Source organism: Pongo pygmaeus, chromosome 1, assembly GCF_028885625.2.
Source record: "Pongo pygmaeus isolate AG05252 chromosome 1, NHGRI_mPonPyg2-v2.0_pri, whole genome shotgun sequence".
Lineage (NCBI taxonomy): Eukaryota > Metazoa > Chordata > Mammalia > Primates > Hominidae > Pongo > Pongo pygmaeus.
Window position 1 is genome coordinate 17,926,431 of NC_072373.2, and position 22,525 is coordinate 17,948,955.

Below are 22,525 nucleotides of genomic sequence, written 5' to 3' on the forward strand. Positions count from 1 at the left end.
TGATGAGTATATAGTGTCTGTTATCAGGTTTCTAAGTTTCAGGAGCTCTTTTTTGTTCTCTAATTTAAGAAAATATATGTAATAATCTCTTAATTGATACAGTGTTTAACATTTTTTTCTGTTTCAATTTTTTTTCTTTCATGCTAGAAGTTTTCCTTAAATGTCTGGTACCTCTTGCTTGTTTGTTTACATTTAAGAGGAAGGTACTTGAGTTTCTGGTTTTCCAAGGCATATTGGCTGCTTCCTAAATCTAAAGCTCTATCGTAGTCTTCCAAAAACCATAAAGACAAAAGACAGCAGTCACCCATAATCTGTACCTGCAGCATTATCAATGAGACAGAAAAAAAATTCAACTTTGTCTTTCTTTCTTTTTTTTTTTTGAGACAGGGTCTTGCTCTGTCACCCAGGCTGGAGTGCAGTGGCATGATCGGCACTGCAGCCTCGACTTCCCAGACTCAAGCGATCTTCCCACCTCAGCCTCCCGAGGAGCTGGGACTACAGGCACGTGTCACCATGCCTGGGTACTTTTTAAAATTTTTTGTAGAGATGAGGTCTCCCTATGTTGCCCAGGCTGGTCTTGAACTCCTGGGCTTAAACGATCCTGCCCCCCTCGGTCTCCCAAAGTTGCTAGGATTACAGGATTGAGCCAGCACGCTTGGCCAAAAGACTTCAACTTATGTGGAGGCAGAGAAAAGCACATCTGACACCAGAGCGAACGTCAGAACCCTCGTGAGGGCCGAGAGTCAGGTGGAAACTAGAGGATGAAGACATGGGGCAGCAGGGTCCTAGAGTGGCAGTAGAAAGGAAAAGACAGGCCAGGTGTGGCTCGCACCTATACTGCCAGCACTTAACTGGTACCATTAAACTCTATCAACAGAACATTCTTGAATCAAGGAACTCGGCCACACAAACCCCTTGCACCTGCCTACAGAGAACCAACTGGTTTTGCAAGACAAGGAAAATAAAACCTTTTAATATGAGCAGAAAAATGAAGATAACATCCATAAAAACTACTAGAAGAAAAAAATGAGAATCAATTACAGCTGATGAAAATTCTCAACCACAGGCAGAAGAAAACTACCAATATCTAGTCTGAATTAAATAGGCCTTTGCAGAAATAAAAATCAATGTGAAATTAGAAATTTAAATCTCAAAACAAAAATGGACCAAAGGGGGAAAAAAACACTGAGGAAGCTGAGAAAAGTGGAAGTAACTCAGCAAAGAAATTGAAAAAGATGAATTAACTCAATTTAAGCTACAAGGTGACCAACTGGAAATATAATGAAAGGCACTGCAAAAAAGGTAGGGAAGCAGCTGAGAACAGAACAGTTAGGAAGGGTTAGAAAGTAGGACACACACACATGCTCCCTTGTGGTATAGTTGCACAATGAAATCCCGTACATCAGTGAGACCAAACAACCTACAAACCCAACAATTCGGGTGACTCATGTCGTGGAGAAGCTGGACTCCAGCCTCTGCACATGGATCCCATGAAGGTGGCTGTTTGGTGTTAACAAACTTATGTGGGTCCGTATAAAAATAAAGCCACTTAGACGTGTGTAGGTATGCATATGTATACACACAAATTATATATATATATAATTTTTTTTTTTTGAGACAGAGTCTTGCTCTGTCGCCCAGGCTGGAGTGCAGTGACGTGATCTCGGCTCACTGCAACCTCCACCTCCTAGGTTCAAACAATTCTCGTGCGTTTGCCACCCGAGTACCTGGGATTACAGGTGCCCACCACCACACCCGGCTAATTTTTGTATTTTTAGTAGAGACAGGATTTCATCATGTTGCCCAGGCTGGTCTCAAACTCCTGGCCTCAAGGGACCCATCCACTTCGGCCTTCCGAAGACCTGGGATTACAGGTGTGAGCCACCGTGCCCAGCCAATATTTACCTATTGAATTATTTTAAAGGCGTACAAATACATATATGAGTACTATGAGGAATCTTTTGTTTAAAAAAAAAATACCCTCCCAGCTTTCATGCAAATCCAGGTTATCATATATTTAGTTTACCAGGAATGCTTACAACCTGGAAATGATTTGGGTCTCAAGAGTATTCTAGCTTGAAAATATGCCTATAACTTTGTTCAGAAGTATAGAGAAGAGTCAGTGTTCATTAAGGTGTTTTTTTTTTTTTTTTTTTTTTGCAAAGGTGTATAACCATGGAACATGAGAATACCCAGCCCTAACATTCACTTAACACCAAGAATCCAAAAGCTGCCTGTTTGCTCTTTCAGACCTCTCAGGTAGAGGCAAAGACATAGTTTAGAGTACTATAAGAAACAGTACAAAAGTACAGGTCTTGCCTTGTCTAGAAGATACGCGGTTGAGCATGATCTTGTTTTGCCATATCTGGGTATGGGTTTCTTTCTTGCAGGAGACTACTATGTTACATGTTTAGAGTGAAAGGTGAAATGCTTGAAAACAGGTTCAGGGAGACTAAAGTGTTCTGCAGATCAGTCTTTGTTTGAACAAGCACACATTCTTGGCCTGCTGTGTCCCCTCACAGAACTTGAGATCATAACCTGTTCTTTCCTATCTATGAATCAACCGGTAATTAGTGTTCCAGTTGTAGGCAAGTTTCTTTTATCCACGTGGCTTGGCTCAGCCAGAAGTTTGGCTTACCAAGAGCACCACCTAGTGTTCACTAAGCAAGATGGTAAATCTTGGTAAATTTAGCACCAGTACTGAAGAAAGCAAATGGCACCTTGCTTGTGTACTACAGTCCAGAGTCATTTAAGATTCTACTCTTCATTTCGAAAGATATGTGGTGATGAAATATGTAATCATATAACTTCTAACATTCTAATGGGATACTAGGAGAAAGCCAGAGCTAATCTGCACATTGCATTCTGTTCTAATTTCAACTCCTTTGTCACTTTAATTTATAATTGTCATATGAAGAGTTTCACTTATTTTGGTGAATATGCTGATAGTCAACAACTACAACAAATTGCTAAAAAGTCCACAGTAGCCTCAAGGACAAAAAAAAAAATTGAGACAAAGAATAAAAGGAAACCATTGGATCACGATTAATGCAATACCAGGATAAAAAACTTAAAACACAACATAAAGAGCTGACACTGCACGCACCCAGAAAGGGTCCCAGCTAGGTGCTAGTTTTGCAGGAAGGTACATCAGTTGTTGCACTTTGACGTTTGTATTTTAAAGTCCTGTAAGTTTTAAAAGTATGATCTCAGAGCTATGAGACAATGGGACAGTATGAAGTTTTGTCATAGTATTTTCCTTTCCACTTGAGAATTTCCAGTTAGGATATGCATATGCATATCCATGGTCTACAAAAAGCAAAACGAAATAAAATTTTCTTTTTTTTTTTTTGAGACGGAGTCTTGCGCTGTCACCAGGCTGGAGTGCAGTGGCACAATCTCGGCTCACTGCAACCTCCACCTCCTGGGTTCAAGCAATTCTCCTGCCTCAGCCTCCTGAGTAGCTAATTTTTTTATTTTTAGTAGAGATGGGGTTTCACCATGTGAGCCAGGATGGTCTCGATCTCTTGATCTCGTGATCTGCCCGCCTCGGCCTCCCGAAGTGCTGGGATTACAGGCGTGAGCCACCGTGCCCAGCTTTTTGTTGTTGTTGTTTGAGACAGAGTCTCACTCTGTCACCCAGGTTGGAGTGCAGTGATGCAGTCTCAGCTCACTGCAACCGCCGCCTCCTGGGTTCAAACGATTCTCCTGCCTCAGCCTCCTAAGTAGCTGGGATTACAGGTGCATGCCACCACACCTGGCTAATTTTTGTATTTTTAGTAAAGACGGGGTTTCACCATGTTGGCCAGGCTGGTCTCGAACTTCTGATCTCACGTCATCCACCTACCTCAGCCTCCCAAAGTACTGGGATTACAGGCGTGAGCCACCATGCCCAGCGCAATTTTTTTTTTCCCTTTTTTTTTTTTTGACACAGTTTCGCTCTTTTTGCCCAGGCTGGAGTGCAATGGCATGATCTCGGCTCACTGCAACCTCCGCTACCCAGGTTCAAGCAATTCTCCTGCCTCAGCCTCCCGAGTAGCTGGAATTACAGGCACCTGCCACCACGCCCGGCTAATTTTTTATATTTTTAGTAGAGACAGGGTTTCACCATGTTGGCCAGGATGGTCTCGATCTCTTGACCTCGTGATCTGCCCACCTCGGCCTCCCAAAGTGCTGGGATTACAGGCGTGAGCCACCGCGCCCAGGTGCCCAGCACAATTTTCTAAAGTAAAAATTAAGGCTAGGTAACATACAACACTGACTTTAAAATAAACTGTTTTGGCAGGGCACGGTGTCTCACGCCTGTAATCCCAGCACTTTGGGAGGCCGAGGGGGGACAGATCACTTGAGGTTAGGAGTTCGAGATCAGTCTGGCCAACAAGGTGAAACCCCATCTCTACTAAAAATACAAAAATTAGCCAGGTGTGGTGGCGCTCGCCTTTAATCCCAGCTACTTGGGAGGCTGAGGCAGGAGAATTGCTTGAACCCCGGAGGCGGAAGTTGCAGTGAGCCGAGATTGTGCCACTGCACTCCAGCCTGGGCAACAGAGCAAGATTCCATCTCAAAAAACAAAACAAAACCCAAAACCCACCGTTTTATAAAAACAGAATCTAGACCCCACGTCCCCACAGCAGGGGGATAGCATTTAAAGATTGAGCCAGAATTACCAGCTCTGCTTCTAAGTTGGGAAGTTGGCTTTAAAAGGAAAAATCTAAACAGAAACAAAACTATGTCTCTATTATGAATGACATATTTGGGGGAATATCAGAATTCTTAGGGTGCAAATTTTCTCAAGTGTTTAACAGATGTAGTAAGGCTTATTTAATTTCAAATTGAGTTCCATTTTCTCAACTATTTTCCATCATTCCCTAGAACCTGAAACCAACTCCTGACTTTACTACCTGTTTCTCAAAAAATTGTCTTTCCTCTCCCTCCCTGCCACTACCCTTCCCCCTCTCATCTATGCTGTCCCCAGAAAAATCCACTGGAAACACTTCTCAACATGTCCTCGACTGGCTTATAAGCCTTTCCAAGCCCCACCTTAATTAAGAGATGCTTAGCAGCAGGTATCACACAAACCAGACATAAAGTGAGGAACATGAGATCCCTGGCCTCACACTTGTACTACTTAGCTAGATCTGTCCTATCTGCCATCTCTCCTTTGGCCATTTTGCCCCTCACATTTTACTCTATTCACTTGGAGTAGCATTCAGTTCCCTCGGAACATGACTTTGTGTTCCTTCTTCCCTTTGAAAGGTTCTTCCCCACCCTTCTTTAACCAGGCTAACTCGACCCACTCTACATGATTCAACTTTGGATGTTGTCTCCTCCAAGAAACATCCCCCAAAGTCCTGCGCTGAGCTAATTGTTCTTCCTACAGTTTACCCACAGCACCCAGCAAAAACCCTTGTCATAGCACTTAGCAAACTCTAAGGAGATTAATGTGCATTTGTCTTACTCCCCAACTACGCTGTAAAGCTCCTCTAGGGCATGGACCATCTTAGCTACTTCACAGCCCCAGAACCTTGTATGGTTTTGGCTCAGGAAGCATTTAATTACACATAATTTGTTACATTCATTTAGAGAAAATGATCCTCTATGAAAATATAACTATATATTGAACATAATATACATTTTAATACCTATTTATAAATATTTATTAAAGTGTTTTAACTTAATGCTTTAAGGAATATCAAAACTTGTGAACAGCCAACCAGTCTAAAATGAAAAGGGCTGGTAACAGTGTTATGAATGGTGAACAACTAAAACTCTCATACATTGCTGAGGAGTGTAAACTGGCAGAATTTACTAAAGCTAAACAGAAATATACCCCGTGACTCAGCAATTCCATTCCTGTATATATACCCGACAGAAAAGATAAGAATGTTCTTAGCAGCATTATGCTTAACAGCCCCAAACTGGAAATAATTCAAATGCCCGTTAACATTAGAATGGATGAATAAATTCTAGTATATTCATACAAATGCAAGAGCAATGAAAATGAACTCCTGCTACACATAGGAACAAAGATACTACATTATAAAATTCAAAAATAATCTGCGATGATGGGGTGAAAACAGTGGGGACCTCTGGAGGTGGCGAGGGTCATGGGTATCAACTGGGAACAGACACCTATAGGAAGCCTTCTGTGGCAATGGAAGTGTTCTCTAACTTGATCCGGGTAGTAGTTACACAGGCGAACACTGTAGAAGTTTACCCAGCTGTGCACTTAAGATTTGTGCACCTGTATTACAACAAAGTGAAGGAAAATTGCAACAAGAAAAAAGAAAACTTGTGAACAACTGTTAGGGCTGTGCCAACAGCATGTACAGCCACAAGACAAAAAGCAAACTGATAAAAGTCTCTTTGTCCTTTCCCTATAACATGGAAAATATTTTTTTTTTAAAAAGATTACTTTAAATGCACAAATGGTATTCCTTTTATTATAATGGTTTAAACTTGGCTTAAAGTTCAAAATACTATTTCCAGATAACTTTCCACTGTTACATCAACTAGGCAACTTTGTTATGTTTATGTTATACGTATCAGTTACTTATTAGCACAGAATTTTAACCACTCTGCTAAATTTTGAGAAAACAGCTAAACTCAATATAAAATCTGGCCTACAGAATTATAGTGGCTATTTGTTACTAAAAATATTCCAAAAGAAATTTACTTATTTTACTATATTCCATATTCTTTAACTTAAAATCTGCTGCCACCGTTTAGTAAAAGTGGGACAAATAAAATTCTTTAAAATATAGAAAATACAGTGCCTGTTAAGATTTTGCAAACAAAAAAAATTAATAAATAATACAATTTGAGTACTCTAAAACAATATACTTTGTAGTCTAGATTGTGGTTTTGGTCAGTATGTCTGACACTATGAAGATTTACATCAATTCAGGGAATGAGTTCTAATACTATTAATAAAGAAATAGTCAATATAATCAAATACCTGACAGGATTCCCCATATGAGTATTTTCAGGAAAATATATAAATAAAAAGATTAACAGATTTTTAAAATCCTTAAGAGCAAGAAAGAACAAAAGTATCTAAAAATTATACATGACAGGCAGAACCTGGGTTACAGTATACCTAAGGCAAGAGTGAATGTAGCACCCTGAGACACAAAACATCTTAAAATTACAATCTTATATGTATATATATAAAATAGGACATTTTGTATTGGTTACGTGAACTGGATTATAACCTACAAATCTTAGTATTAACCAGAACTTCCTGACTGGCTGACATAGCACATTAGTGAGGTAATACAGGTGGTACTTGAGACTTTGAAAGCTTTTTCAAAGACTTCTTCAGCCTTTGACTTTGATGCTGTCACCTTCAAGGCACCAGTCCAAGTGCTCATTAATCTGAGACTCCAAAACTTCATTCTGACAAACTGGGCAATTAACCATTTTGCTCTGGCTGGATGAACTGCTGGAATTCTGAGCTGTGGTTGTACTATACTTTGGATCATTACCACTGCTTTTTATTTGCTCTTTCTTGATAAAAAAATTGTCAAAAACAGTCTTATCTTCTAGCCTAGGTCGTTTATTTTGGAATGTATCTTCAGACCCACTCACATCCTGGGATGGCATCACAGATGCTGATTCCATTACTTTTGAAGAATTTCTTAGGGATATCTTAGAAGATGAAACCCTTCTTTGAGAACTAGAAGAGACTGAGTTTTTAGGGATGTTGCCAACTGTTACACTTATCCTTGGAGATCCATTCCCACCTCTGAAAGCCTTTTGGCTGGCAACTGATACTCTAGGAAAGTAGTTGCTTAGAACACTTTGGTGACTGTTACTAACAGCAGGGGAGACCAGATGAGAATTTTTACTTGAATCATTCTGTTCAAATTTCACCTTGATTTTAGAATTAGGTCTTACAGCATTTGCTGAATGGTTTTGATTTAAAAGATCTTGGGTTTTATTAATGGCGTGTGAAGTGATCAGTTTCCCAGGTGAAGGTAAATTGCTTGTTTCTCCCAGAACATATCCTTTCCCACTAAAAGGGATTACTAGCTGGGCCTCACCTTTGTTGGGTTTATCTGCAAAAAAAGCAAAGAAGATTTTTATGTAAGTGCCTCAACTCAAAAGAAATACTGTAACAAACATTAAACTAATGTACAGTTTTCTCAAAATGAAGAAATAATATTTTATTCTATCTTACATCCATGCAATCCTATTAATGGGAGAAAGGCAATCTTCAGAATTCAGGAGTTCTGATATTGAGAGAATATAAAGGATAAAAAAAATTCTCTCATATTTAAATAAAGAATCTTATCATGCCAAAGACCAATTCACAAGGCAACATTTACCTTGAAAATTGCTTAGTGTCCTTTATGTGTAATTCCAGGAGGGAAAATCTGCTGCCTCATTCTTATCTTTCCTTCTACTTATGAAAATGAAGATATGGTCTTTCCATATCAATTCATCTATAGCTCCTTCACTCAATAATTAAAGATTTGGGAAATATAACCTATGTTCTTGAGTTCTACCACATCAAATCAACAACTTCCCAAGGGAAGAAGCATCTTCAGTAACTCTGAACTTCACAGGAAAAGGGTAAATCTTGAAGATGAAGTACTGGCAAATATATGTCATATCCTTTTCCCATTCTTTGAATGAACATACATACATCAATAGAAGTCACTTGGATAGAATCCAACTGATAGGAAGGGGTGTAGTTAGGACGTATATTCCGGGCATTGTTACTTGAATTATTGTTTTTATTTTGACAATCTTTTTGCCTTCTGTTTCCTAATAACTCAGTGAGTCAAGATAGGGAAAGGAACTTTACCTCAAATATTATCAGAGATTGAGTTTTGTTTCTTTGAATAAAAAGAAACTGAAAAAAGTTAATAAAAATAAAAATATCCGTGGAGACTATTCCTACTTTTACTTACTTCTGTACAGAGCAGTCTATTTTCCTATCATCATTTCATGGACAATAGGATTTTTTCCTTAAGTCTACACTTGAAGACTTCTACACCAGAAACGACCCTTGAGTTTATTTTAATACCAGTTCTCTGAAGGACAGTATTGTCTTTACATCGTAGCTTTGGTCACATAAAAATCAGAAGAATATACACGAAGGTACCTTTATTCTCTGCGGCCGATACTGGTTCCTTTCCTAGTTTTGTCTTTCCTTTGCCTTTTTTTGAGTAATTCTGTGGTTCCTTGATTTTTATGTAAGTGCCTCCACAGGCTTTCTGGTGCTCAGCCCACCAATAGTCATGAGCAGAGGGTTCCCTGTTAGTAGCTCGTTTGACATAGCCGTAATACGGTGGCCTGTGCTGGCACGGCCCATTGCAGCGCCACCAGTGTCGCCGATACTCATCCACCTCATCATGAAAAGTATGGTATACCTGAGTGGAGAGAGAATTTTTAGTATTCAATAAGCAAGTTAACAACTGCAAGAAAACAATGTACATAAGCAGTCCTTTTTTTTTTTTTTTTTTTTTTTTAATTTTTGAAACTTTCTGTTTCCCAGAGCTTTCTGAAAAGTTATATTTTGGGAGAGAAAGCAACTATATTTAGTTTCTGTTCTAAAGTTGATTTTAATGGGAAACAGAAGCAGTTAATACTTCATAAAACTGTGTAAAGATAGATGCACACGGGATTAGAGGACAAAAAAATCTTTTAAAAACAAAACCACAGAAAATCTTCATGAACACTAAAAGTTTCAGAAATCAAATTCGTAAATGATCAAAAATTAGGATAAAGATAAGATTTTATGTAATACCATACTAAAATAAGAATCATTCCCACCGCTAAATTGAAGTTTTCCCTATAACTAAGCAAAGGGTTCTAAAGGGTTCTAAAGGACTAAACTACTCCCTATAAATGCCTGACTCTAACAACACAAGTATCTTACCCAATGAAGCTTCTGCTAAGCTCGCTCTCCACATTCTCCAAGTTCTGTGCTTATGTCTCTGTAATAAGCCTTATGAGGTACCATTTTATCTGTTTAGAAATATTTTTATTACCAGACTGAAAAGTTCTCCAGGATCTGAATGTTTTAATTTTTGTGTCTCTAGTGGTTAATACAGTGCTTTTGGCACCAAGAAGGTGCTCAGTCAGAAAAGCATTATTCACTGAGTCAAATAAAATTCTCTCAAGTGTGCTTTTCAGGCCTTTAGTAGGATGCCTTCTTTTTCACCCTCTAGACAAAAATCCTATTTAGAACCCAAGCAGAAAACAGGTAAGGGAAAAGATCTGACTGAAAAGAGGGTCGGCCCTCCCAGCATGGTGGCACTGAGGACTATAAAGCACCATTTGAAATGACTCCTAAATGACTATGGGCACCTTATTTTCCTGCCTTCTCAGTGGAACTCTCTGTGTAAGAGTGAGAAGCATCTGTATGTAAGATTTCGGTGTTTTACCAAAGATATTTAGCTTTCTAATAAATTCCCCTTGTGGGAAAGAATGCTAAGCTTTCTATAACTCTATAGATAGTTTTAAACTCACTATCGCTCCATCCTAAGCAAAAAATTTCTACTTGGTAAGCATGCAAAGAATGCACATTATATTAAATGCAGAAGGGACTGAAGGACATAGGTTTTAAGGCAAAGAAGCATGGGAAACCACGCACTCTATTATGTTCAGAACTCTTAATTCATTACCAAAAAAGACAGGCAAATGGATCTGTTTTGTTTGTTTGTTTTGTGACATGGACTTGCTCTGTTTGCCCAGGCTGGAGTGAGGTGGCATGATCTTGGCTCACTGCAACCTCCGCCTCCCAGGCTCAAGTGATCCTTCCACCTCTGCCTCTCGAGTAACCGCGACTACAGGCGTGAGCTACCGCGCTTGGCTAATTTTTGAATTTTTTTGTGGAAACAAGGTCTCACTATATTGCCCAGGCTGATCTCAAACTCCTGGGCTCAAGTGATCCTCCCACTTCGGCCTCCCAAAGTGCTGGGATTACAGGCGTGAGCCACCACACCCGGCCTGGATCTGTTTTGCTTCCAATTCCTGTAACTCCTAAAGCTTGGGAATGTGACTTAACAATGTAGTCACTAAAATAAAATTACTCTACAACGTAGATACCCTGCAGAGTTCCTTATAACAGGATGTAACCTGTAAAAGCAAGGAGTGTTCACTCCTTACAACCTCTCCTAAATAAAAACACACAGATACCTAAGATAAAAGAACAGATACTCTTCCAGCTGAACAATGGGACGTATACAAGGGCTTTGCTTAAAGCATAAGTTCTGGTTAAGAAACTTAATATATTTTATACAAGCAACTCTATAATTCTCTTGCTAACCTGGATTTTATGTCTGATTTTTTAAAAAACTGCAAGACACTTTCCTAATGCTGAAGTAACTGTGTCTAATAATGAAATGAGGTCTTTAGAAAATTAAAACTGATGGCTAGAAAACAGTAATACATGGAGAGGCTAGGCATGGTAGCTCATGTCTATAATTCCACCACTTTGGGAGGCTGAGATGGGAGGATCACTTGAACCCACGAATTCAAGACCAGCCTGGGCAACATGGTGAGACCCTGTCTCTAAAAAAAAAATTTTTTTTTAATTAGCTTGCCATGGTGGCACATTATCTGTAGCCCCAGCTACTCAGGAGGCTGAGGTGGGAGGATCACTTAAGCCCAGGAGGTTGAATCTGCAGTGGGCTATGAATGTAGCACTGCATCCAGCCTGGGCAACAGAGCAAGACCCTATCTTAAATAAATAAACAAAACATGGCAGTTGAGCACTGTTCATTTTCTATCACACTGGATTTTGCTGCCTTTTAAAGGAAGGAAATACCCAAACATAAGAAAGAATTTAATGTATCCTATTAACATTCAATTCAGTATTTGTCAAGTCCATGTAAGGACAGTACATTATACACCATATACAGATGTATTATAAACATGGGCAAGACCTACCCTGTGTTCAAAAGTATGAAAGTAGCATAAAAAACTGTAATAGCTTAAATATCTGCTGAGGATTCAAAAGAGGGAGAAATGAGATGCCACTGGAACGATGAAAAGCATTCGGACACAAAACAGAGCAGTGGCACGCCTTAGGGAAGCTACATCTGAGGAAAGGCAGGGAGGTCAAAAGTGCAGTTAAAGAAACAGGACACAGGTAGCAGAGTTGGAGGCAGTAAAAAAGGAACAAGGTTATTTAATAAAATGAATACGATAAAACTAATATTTAATTAGTGTCAGATTGGGCTAAAATGTTTTGATGTGCTTTCTCCTTTAATCCTTTCTCCTCACAAGGATCCAGTAGATAGGTATTGTTACTACTCTCATTTGCCGTGGGTATAAAATGAGGCATAGAAAAGTTAGTAATTGGTGGAGCCAGGATTTGAATCCAAGCAGCCTGACGCCTCCAGCTTTTTGAACCTGAGGCTTTGCCATCTCCTACAATGCCATACAGAGATATGAATCAAAGAAGAATTCTGATGAGGGAATGACATCTGCAATAGTAGCAGGATATAGGATGGACTAAAGAAGACAATAATAAGGAAACAAAGTTAAGAGATCATTATGATTCCAGAAGAGAGGCACTGCAGGCCTGAATTACCTATGTGTATAATGTTGACTCAGAAGAGGTCAGAGGCCTCGGGGATATCACTGGCTCTGCTGCCATTCTGCCATGTAGTCCCAGACAAGCCAATTCGCTTCTCTAGGCCCCTCGTTCGCTGTGGAAAATCCTCAAACATATTTGTTTCTACCTATTTCTCTACTTTTAATTAAATCTCAGGAGTTATTGAATAAACAACTACTAAATATCATAAATATATATGGCTTTCTATACCGTTATATTGGCTCCAGTCAGGCTGTTGATGCGATGCATATGTTTACAAAATTCTGGACCATGCCCTTCTCGGTCTTTGTCATTATTAGTGACAAATAAATAGGCATGTATCATTTCATGAAGGAGGGTCTGGAACATAAAATAATCAAATTATTTTTAGAGTCTGTATGACACTTTGGAAAATATACATTTTCTTATTCTATCTGGAGTCTTACCTTTTCTGTATCACAGGCTTCCTTCAGAACTGATAAAACTCATTCTAGGCCTGGTGCAGTGGCTCACACCTGTAATTCCAACATTTTGGGAGGCAAAGGTGGGAGGATCGCTTGAGCCCAGGGGTTCGAGACCAACCTGGGCAACATGGCAAAACCCTGTCTCTACAAAAAAATACAAAAATTAGCCAGGTGTGGTGGTGCATGCCTGTAATCCCAGCTACACTCAGGAGGCTGAGGTGGGAGGATCCTCTGAGCCTGGGGAGGTTGAGGCTGCAGTGAGCTGTGATTGTGCCACTGCACTCCAGCCTGGGTGACAGAATGAGACACTGTCTCACAAAAACAAAACAACAACAAAAAACCCACCTCATTCTATAAAAATTATATAAGCGCACATGCACAAAACATTGCATATGAGTTGACCATCCCAACTCTGAAAATCCAAAATGCTCCAAAATCAGAAACTTTTGAGCAATGACATGACACTCAAAAGGAAATGCTCATTGGAGCATTGTGGATTTTCAGATTTGGGATGCTCCACCTGTAAGAAAAACACAAATATTCCAAAATCCAAATAAATCTGAAATCCAAGACACTTCTAGTCCCAGGCATTTCAGAGAAGGGGTACTCAAATTTGTGTAACATCTGAAGCTCTGAAAATCACCGGTTAAGAACTCCCTGTTCTAGGAAGACCTTTTTAACTATAAATCAAAATCCAGAAAAATCAATGAATTCAACTACAGAAAAACTTTAAAATTTTTTTTTTTTTTTTTTTGAGACAGGGTCTTACTCTGTCGCCCAGGCTGGAGTGCAGAGTGGCTCAATCTCTGCTCACTGCAACCTCTGCCTCCTGGGTCCAAGTGATTCTCGTGCCTCAGCCTCCTGAGTAGCTGGCACTACAGGCGCGCACCACCATGCCTGGCTGATTTTTGTATTTTAGTACAGATGGGGTTTGGCCATATTGGCCAGGATGGTCTTAAACTCCTGACCTCAAGCAATCTGCCCGCCTCAGCCTCCCGAAGTGCTGGGATTATAGGCGTCAGCCACTGCACCCAGACAAAACTTTAAAATTCTATAGGAAAAAAACACCAAGTAAAAAGATAAACTCAGAAAAATATATGTATAACTCTTATCACAGGCTATTCCTAATATACAAGGAGCTCCTAATGTCAACGGGGAAATGACAACCCAGTTTCAAAATGGGCAAAGACCATGGAGTTCACAGAAGAAGTATAAATGACCCACAAACAAATGAAAAAATGCCCAACTTCTGGATCACGAGGTCAGGAGATTGAGACCATCCTGCTCAACATGGTGAAACCGTCTCTACTAAAATACAAAAAAAAGAAAAAATGCCCAATTTATTTATAAAAAGAGAAATGCGAATTAATACTACACAAGGACGGTCAGGCGTGGTGGCTCATGCCTGTAATCCCAGCACTTTGGGAGGCTGAGGTGGGAGGATTGCTTGAGGCCAGGAGTTCAAAACCAGCCTGGTCAACATAGTGAGACCTTGTCTCTACAAAAACATAAAAATAAAAATAAAACAATTAGCTGTGCATCTGTAGTCCTAGCTACTCAGGAGGCGGAGATGGGAGGATCACTTAAGGCCACGAATTCAAGGTTGCAGTGAGCTATGGTTACCTCCAGCCTGGACAACCCAGCAAGACCCTGTCTCAAAAAACAAAAAACCCCCACAAAAACCCAACACTACACTAGGATGTTATTTATTGCTTATCAAGACTGGTAAAACTCCTAAAGTTTGACACCATTAGTAAAGCTAAGGGAAAATAAACATTCCTACATACTGCCGGTGGGAGTGCAATTCTCCTATGGAAAATTTGGTAGCATCTAACAAAATTACAAATGCATTTGTCTTCTGAGAGAGCAGTACCTAGACTAGCATGCAAGGCCATATGTACAAGGTGTATTCACTGTGACACTGCTTATAATAGCAAAAGATTAGAAATAACTCCAGTGTTTTATACATCCATATAATGGAATTCTATGCAGCCATAAAAAAGAATGAGAAGGATCTATATGAAATGGTTTGGAGAAAGCTATAGAGCGTATTAATGAAAAAGACAGGGGGCCGGGCACGGTGGCTCACGCCTGTAATCCCACACTTTGGGAGGCCGAGGCAGGTGGATCACCTGAGGTCAGGAGTTCAAGACCAGCCTGGTCAACATGGTAAAACCCCGTCTCTACTAAATACACAAAAATTAGCCAGGCATGGTGGCAGGCGCCTGTAATCCCAGCTACTTGGGAGGCTGAGGAAGAGGCAGGAAAATCACCTGAACCTGGGAGGCAGAGGTTGCAGTGAACTGAGATCATGCCATTGTAATCCAGCCTGGGCAACAAAAAAAAAAAAAAAGAAAGAAAAAGAAAAAGACAAAGTACAGAAGAGTGTACATAGTATTTTGTGTAAGAAAAATTTTGTGTGGTGGGGAGGAGGAATAAAAATGAATAGAAATATTTGCAAAACAGAAAAATGAAAAGGTAAAAAGAAACTAACAGCTCCTACAGCAAGTAAGGAGTCCAAGATAGAGGAGTACATTGAACAAGACATCTTTGTGTATAGCTTTGTACAGTTTTTGGGTTTTGATTCAGAAATCATGAAAACTTTAAAACAAACACTAAAACCTACTGCTCATTCCACACCAAAGATGCACAAGTTTCTGTGCAAAATTAACAAAAGCATTTAAGATTGCTGGGGTTTTTGCTCTAAAAAATACAAATAATTTTTTTAAGCAAAAATCATAAAGATCTTCAAAGACATACCTTTTTCATGATCCTCCATAATTTTTTTAAAAAAGAATTTCCATCAGAAGAACTAGACTGTCATTAATGAATTTTAGTCTTATAAAATTATGCTGAACAGAAAAATGAGAGAATCAAACATTTTAACTTGGTCATTCATATAGCCCTCTAAAAATTATCAACTGTATCTCTTAAAAGGAACTTTATTTATTTATCTTATTATTTCTCAGAGACAGGATCTCACTTTTTCACCCAGACTGGAGTGCAGTGGCACAATTATATTTCACTGCAGCCTCAAATTCTTGATATCAAGTGATCCCTCTATCTCAGCTTCCTGAGCAGCTGGGATTACAGGTGCATGCCACCACACCTGGCTAAGTTTTTTCAATTTTTTGTAGAGACAAGGTCTCACCATCTTACCCAGACAGGTCAACTCCTGGGCTCAAGCAATCCATCTATCTGATTACATGCATGAGCCACTGTACCCAGCCAGAACTTTATTTTTCAAGTAAATGCCACTCAACGAAAAAGCCTCAAATTCAAGAAAGGTACTGCAAAAGTTTCTCAACATTCTAAATTAGAGTAATGATAAAGAACTATTCTCATAAAGGAGAAACAAATTTAGGTTCCTGATTTTTGATTCAATTTAATTAAACATTAAAAACATCTTGAAAATGGTACTGAACATTTTTTTATATCTATCATTTTCCACATTTAGTCTTAATTCAAGGATCTATACAACACAGTCCCAAAATACCTCTGTTTTCCATGACTGTTCTATCCGGTCAAAATGAACTATCTCTAGTTCTAAATATGCCCCCAGTTGTCTGAACTCACTTTTGTTCACATTATTCCCACTCTTTCTGCCAAGAGTAGCCTCCTGTCCTATCTCTGCTTGTCAAAAGTACAATTCGTCCTTTAATGCTCACCTCTCCATGTTTTAATCAGCAGGAGTGATGAGCTGAATGGTAAAGGGGACAGAACAAGAGCCTCAGAGTCAGGGAAACTGGAACCTAAACCCACGATCATATGCATGAGACCTGGGACAGGTTCCAAGTGGCTCCTCATCCCTAAAATGGGATATCCTCATTTTGCATGGCTGTGGTAAAGACTATGTTTAGTCCAAAGTCTGACACACAATAGGTGCTCAACAGTGAGCAGAAGGAGTGGTGATGGTAGTAACAAAATGTACAGTTATAAAGCTTTTCTTGACCTCCTCAACCACATAAAGTCTGTTCCTTTTCTGAACCCCCTTCATTATGATTTAGTTAACTACAGTTGTGCCTCACTTGACAGGGGTATGTTCTGAAAAATCTATTGTTAGGCAATTTTGTCATTGTGCAAACATCTTAAGAGTGTACTTACACAAACCTAAATGGTATAGCCTATGCAATATATATATATGTGTGTATATATATACACACATACCTAGGCTATAGAGTATATATACCTAGGCTATAGAGTATAGCCTGCTGCTTATAGGCAACGAACCTGTACAGGACGTTACTGTACTGAATGCTGTAGGCAAGTGCAACACAATGGTAAGTATCTGTGCAACTAAATATAAAGAAGAAAAAAGGTACAATAAAAATATGGTCTTGGCCAGGCGTGGTGGCTCACGCCTGTAATCCTAGCACTTTGGGAGGCCGAGGTGGGCGGATCACAAGGTCAGGAGATCGAAACCATCCTGGCTAACATGATGAAACCCCGTCTCTACTAAAAAAATACAAAAAATTGGCCTGGCATGGTGGCGGGTGCCTGTAGTCCCAGCTATGAGGGAGGCTGACGCAGGAGAATGGCCTGAACCCAGGAGGCAGCGCTTTCAGTGAGTGGAGATGCGCCACTGCACTCCAGCCTGGGCACTAGAGCGAGACTCTGTCTCAAAAAAAAAAAAAATGGTCTTAGCCGGGCACGGTGGCTCATACCTGTAATCCCATTCACTTTGGGAGGCTGAGGCAGAAGGATCACCTGGGGTCAGGAGTTTGAGACCAGCCTGGCCAACATGGTGAAACTCCGCCTCTACTAAAAATACAAAAATTAGCCCGGCGTGGTGGCGCACACCTTTAATCGAAGCTACTTGGGAGGCTGAGGTAGGAGGATCCCTTGAACCAGGGAGGCGGAGGCTGCAGTGAGCCGAGATCATGTCACTGCACTCCAGCCTGGGCAACAAGAGCAAAACTCCATCTCAAAAAACAAAAAATAAAAATAAATAAAAATATGGTCTTATAATCTTATGGGACCACTGTTATATATGGGGCCTGTCATTGACGAAAATGTCATTTTGTAACTTTCTGCCAACAGGAAACGCTCACTTGATACCATTATACATTCCCCATTCTCTTCTCACCCACTACTTAAAAACATTTTTTTTCTCATGTGTTTATGTAATCATTTACCCAATACATATTCATTAAGCAACTCTACCAGTTAGGGCTCCTTGTAAGGCTGATTTGGTTAATCATGCTGTTCAACTTTTTAAAATGTGTATTTTTTTTTCTGCTTATTCATTGGGTCACTAAGAAGTCTGTGTTAACATTCTGCAAGTATGAGGCTGGGCGTCGTGGCTGACACCTGTAATCCCAGCACTTTGGGAGGCTGAGGCGGGAGGATTGCTTGGGCCCGGGAGGTTGAGGCTGTAGTGAGACAAGGTCTTGCTCTGTCACCCCAGGCTGTAGTGCCCTGGTGTTATCTCAGCTCACTGTAACCTCCGCCTCCCGAGTTCATGCGATTCTTGTGCGTCAGCCTCCTGAGTAGCTGGGACTATGGGTGTGTGTCACCACACCCAGCTAATTTTTGTATTTTTAGTAGAGATGGGGTTTCACCATGTTGGTCAGGCTGGTCTTGAACTCCTGGCCTCAAGTGATCCGCCTATCTCAGCTTCCCAAAGTGCTGGGATTATGGGCGTGAGCCACCACGCCCAGCCTGATTGTACATTCTTTTTGCTTCTGCTAATTTATGCCTCATAAAATTTAAAGTTATGTTATTACTTTTAGGGACATTATGTATTGTTGTTTAATAGATTATTTTATTATTATAAAATATCCCACTTTTCCTCTAGTAAAACTTCTTTCCTTGAAGTCTTTAGTCTGATACTAATACTGGTTGAAAATCCCTAATTTGACAATCCAAAATCTGAAATGCTCCAAAATCTAAAACTTTTTGAGCACTTACAAGATGCTTAAAGATTATGTTCTAAGGAAATACTCACTAAAGCCATTTTAGATTTGGGACTTTTGGATTAGGGAAGCTCAACCAGTAAGTATAATGCAAATATTCCAAATAAAAAAAAAAATCTGAAATCTGAAACACTTCTGGTCCCACTTTGGATAATGAGTACTCAACCTTACAGCCGCAATAGTTTTCTCCTGTTAAGTGTCTGGATGATTACTTTTCCTCATCCTTTTAAATTTAAAATAAGTGTGTCTTTACTGTAAGCATGTCTCTTTTAATCTAGCATGCCATTCCATGTATTTAATGGAGTGTTTAGTCCACTTACATTATTTATTGATAAATTGATAAATAAATAAATTGATAAATAAATACACCTACCTTTCTATCATCTGAGCTTTGTTCTTTTTCATTAACCAAGTATTTCAACTGTACCATTTTACATTTAGTAGCTATTTTTTAAACAAACTGGTAAAAAAAATTAACAAAATTCCCCATCTTACCCATTTTTACGTGTACAGTTCAGTGCTGAGTATATTCACACTGTTATGTAATCCATTGCCTTTTATTATCCTTAAAAACAGCATCTCTCATCTCCAAGCATGTTTTAACATGCTTCCCACCCCATGCTGAGAAACTACCACTGTGCTCTTTTGTACAGATAATTCTTTCTTTTTTTTTTTTTTTTTTTGAGACAGAGTTTCACTCTTGTTGCCCAGGCTGGAATGCAATGGCGCGGTCTCGGCTCACTGCAACCTCCGTCTCCCGGGTTCGAGAGATCCTCCTGCCTCAGCTCCTACTGCTCCATTCTGCTAGCAGAAGTAAGTACCAGCTCTAAATGTGAAGCGTGCCCTCACACTGGTTTCTGCTGCCAGCTCAGCTAGGTGTCCTGAGAACACAGCAGTGTTGCAGCCCAACTAAGGAGAATCAAAATTTGTGTTTCTTAACAGGAACATGTGGATCTTGTTTTCTCTGCTTCTAAATAAGTAACTTAAGCCAGTTACTTAACCTCTCTGAACCTTAATTTCTTTACTCATAAAAATGAAAACAGCAACACATAAACATAAACATGGCTGTTGTAAAATCAAAACAGATAATATACGTAGAAGAATTTTTTTTTTTGAGACAGAGTCTCGCTCTGTCACCCAGGCTGGAGTGCAGTGGCGCGATCTCGGCTCATTGCAAGCTCCGCCTCCTCGGTTCATGCCATTCTCCTGCCTCAGCCTCCCGAGTAGCTGGGACTACAGGCGCCCGCCACCACGCCCAGCTAAATTTTTGTATTTTTTTTTAGTAGAGACAGGGTTTCACCGTGTTGGCTAGGATGTTCTCGATCTTCTGACCTCGTGATCCGCCCGCCTCGGCCTCCCAAAGTGCTGGGATTACAGGCGTGAGCCACCGCGCCCGGCCCCTAGAGGCCTTTTTTATTTTTATTTTTATTTTTATTATTTTTTTTACTATGAAGCACTATAAAAAACATAAGGTGTTCATTATTGTTTGCCCCATAATTCAAGTTTGCACTGAGGGCAAAGTGACTTTTTTTAAAGATACATACAGGCGAATTCACAGCAGTCTAAATCAATGACAAGTATTTGTAAATTACTGAGTTAGGAAGCAAGTTTACATGAAAAATACCTCTACAAGATCCTTTCTTGGTCTCAACTTCAAAAGGGGTTCGCTGAGACGGATGGAACACATTCCACCCTTCCCTTCATAGCTGCATATCCCAGCACACCTAGAAAACAATCACCATAAAAATGTTACATTGACCAAATATGCCCAAGTCCTTACACGTTCTTGGGCAGTTCACACTAAGAGAACTCAGTTGGCAGATGGCTTTCATGAAAGTATACCCCCTTGGTTAGCAGATACTTGCATTTCACCTAATTAATTAGTTACAACCCCCGCGGGCGCCTCCCGCGACGGCTCTGATCCCCGCCGGGCGAGGAAGGAAAGCAGCGCGCTCTCACCACCCTGCATGAGAAGATGGAAGGCTGCAGGCACCTGCTAGAGACGCCAGGACAGTACCCAGTGTACAACGGGGACCTAATGGAATACGATGCGGCGGACCACATGGCCCAACTGCAGCTCCCCTTGCCCTAGCTAGGCTGCAACAGCTCAAAGGCAATCCTATTCTGCTACTCCCAGTCTCCTTCCGACAAATTACGGTTTGGTGTTACTAACAAGCAAGTATCTCCAGTAGCATATCTCCAAAATCATAACAGACGCCTGTATAAAGGAGATTGGTACTTTAAACACGATTTAATATCATATCTTAATTTGACTGTAGGTTGTTTTCTATCAACTCAAAAACAAGCATGCTGGGATATAACTGTATCTTAAACTTAACCCTGTTCACATGCAGGAGTAGATTATTATTTCAAATAGTGATTTCTCAAATTTAGCGTGTAGAAAAAGAATCGTTTTAAAAGCATCACTGAAGATCCCCAATGCAACACACGGGCTCACTAAAGTGGGTTCCTAACGGGAATAGAGGAGGAGAACACACATCCTTTGGAGGTTACTCTGCGTCCTCAGCACTTTCTTAGGTGCAGATTTGGTTGCTTCTGCCTTCTGGGTCCTACAGCATTATCATAAGGCAAATCAGGAACTTGTTATTTTCAAGTTTAGTGAAATTCAAATAAAAATCTCTTTTCTTGTTATGGCCCTGAGTCCAACTGTGGCGGTGTGGTCTACACAGCTTTCTTATTGTTCGAGTGGGAGAAAAGGTAAGGAAGACAGAAATACGCCAAGGCAGGAACTGCCAGGTCCAAAACCAGACCCCCCTCATTTAACGCCCCCTGGGACCGTCGGACTAGAGAAAGGAGAGAACACCAGGGCCGCGAGCTGCAGGAAAGCTGCCAGTCCCGCCTCTTTCCCCAGCGGGGCTCGGAACTCACAGGGTCATTCGCACGCTCCACTTCACCTCGACGGCCTCCAGCTGGCCCCAGAAGAATTGGTCGTTAAACTGAACAAACAGTGCCTGCAAGTCCGGTGTGGGGTCCACCAACTCCCACGACGCGTCCACTAGCGACAGGGACTCCTGGGCATGATCACGCTCCGCCTCCTGCAAGTTCCACTCCTCCTGAAGCCGCAGTGCCAACATCAGATCATCATCCATCGTTGCCAGGATCACAGGAGGGGTCCGCCGGCGTCAGGCTGGCTCCCGAGTTAGGCCGCGACCCCCAGCCGCCTAGCCGAGGACCAGGACTAGCTCCTAGGAGATGCGGGCTCTCGAGACGGCCAGTCAATCCCGCGAGAGTTCGCGGAAACGCGCTTGAGAACGAGAACGGAGCTTACCCCAAACGCCGAAGCCAAGATTCTAGGGCTTTAAAAAAGCAGTCAGCATGACACCTCCTAGTGGGCGCAGAACCTGGGCTCACAGCGCTCGGGCCCTACGAAGCTTTCAGAAAGCTAGTTCCAGCCTTTACTCTTTGCCGGTTATTTCAAACCTCAACGTCACGCCCGGTTCATGCGCAGTACCGAAATTTCGCTCGGCTTCTCCCTCCCCTCACTTCCGCAAGAGCTCATCTTGCGCATGCGCTTTAACCGATGGCATTCCTGCGCAGGCGCAATGTCTGCGCTCGGCCCACTTGCGCAGGCG

At 40.8% G+C, this 22,525-nt stretch overlaps 1 protein-coding gene across 3 annotated transcripts; it reads right to left on the reverse strand.

The window, feature by feature from the left end:
• Positions 1-5,639: 5,639 nt before the first annotated feature.
• SPRTN (SprT-like N-terminal domain) lies at positions 5,640-22,505 on the reverse strand. 3 transcript variants are annotated; one of them, XM_054446123.2, is made up of 5 exons: positions 21,822-22,505; positions 20,557-20,656; positions 12,785-12,913; positions 9,113-9,380; positions 5,640-8,060 (listed from the first exon to the last, which is right to left on the reverse strand). In XM_054446123.2, exons 1-5 carry the CDS (start codon positions 22,040-22,042, stop codon positions 7,321-7,323), a joined length of 1,458 nt encoding a protein of 485 aa, XP_054302098.1. In that variant the 5' UTR covers positions 22,043-22,505; the 3' UTR covers positions 5,640-7,320. The 3 variants fall into 3 exon arrangements, with proteins under 3 accessions (XP_054302098.1, XP_054302108.1, XP_054302115.1); XM_054446133.2 differs by lacking the exon at positions 12,785-12,913 and having other exon boundaries at positions 21,822-22,456; XM_054446140.2 differs by lacking the exons at positions 5,640-8,060; positions 12,785-12,913 and having other exon boundaries at positions 9,063-9,380; positions 21,822-22,465.
• Positions 22,506-22,525: the final 20 nt, after the last annotated feature.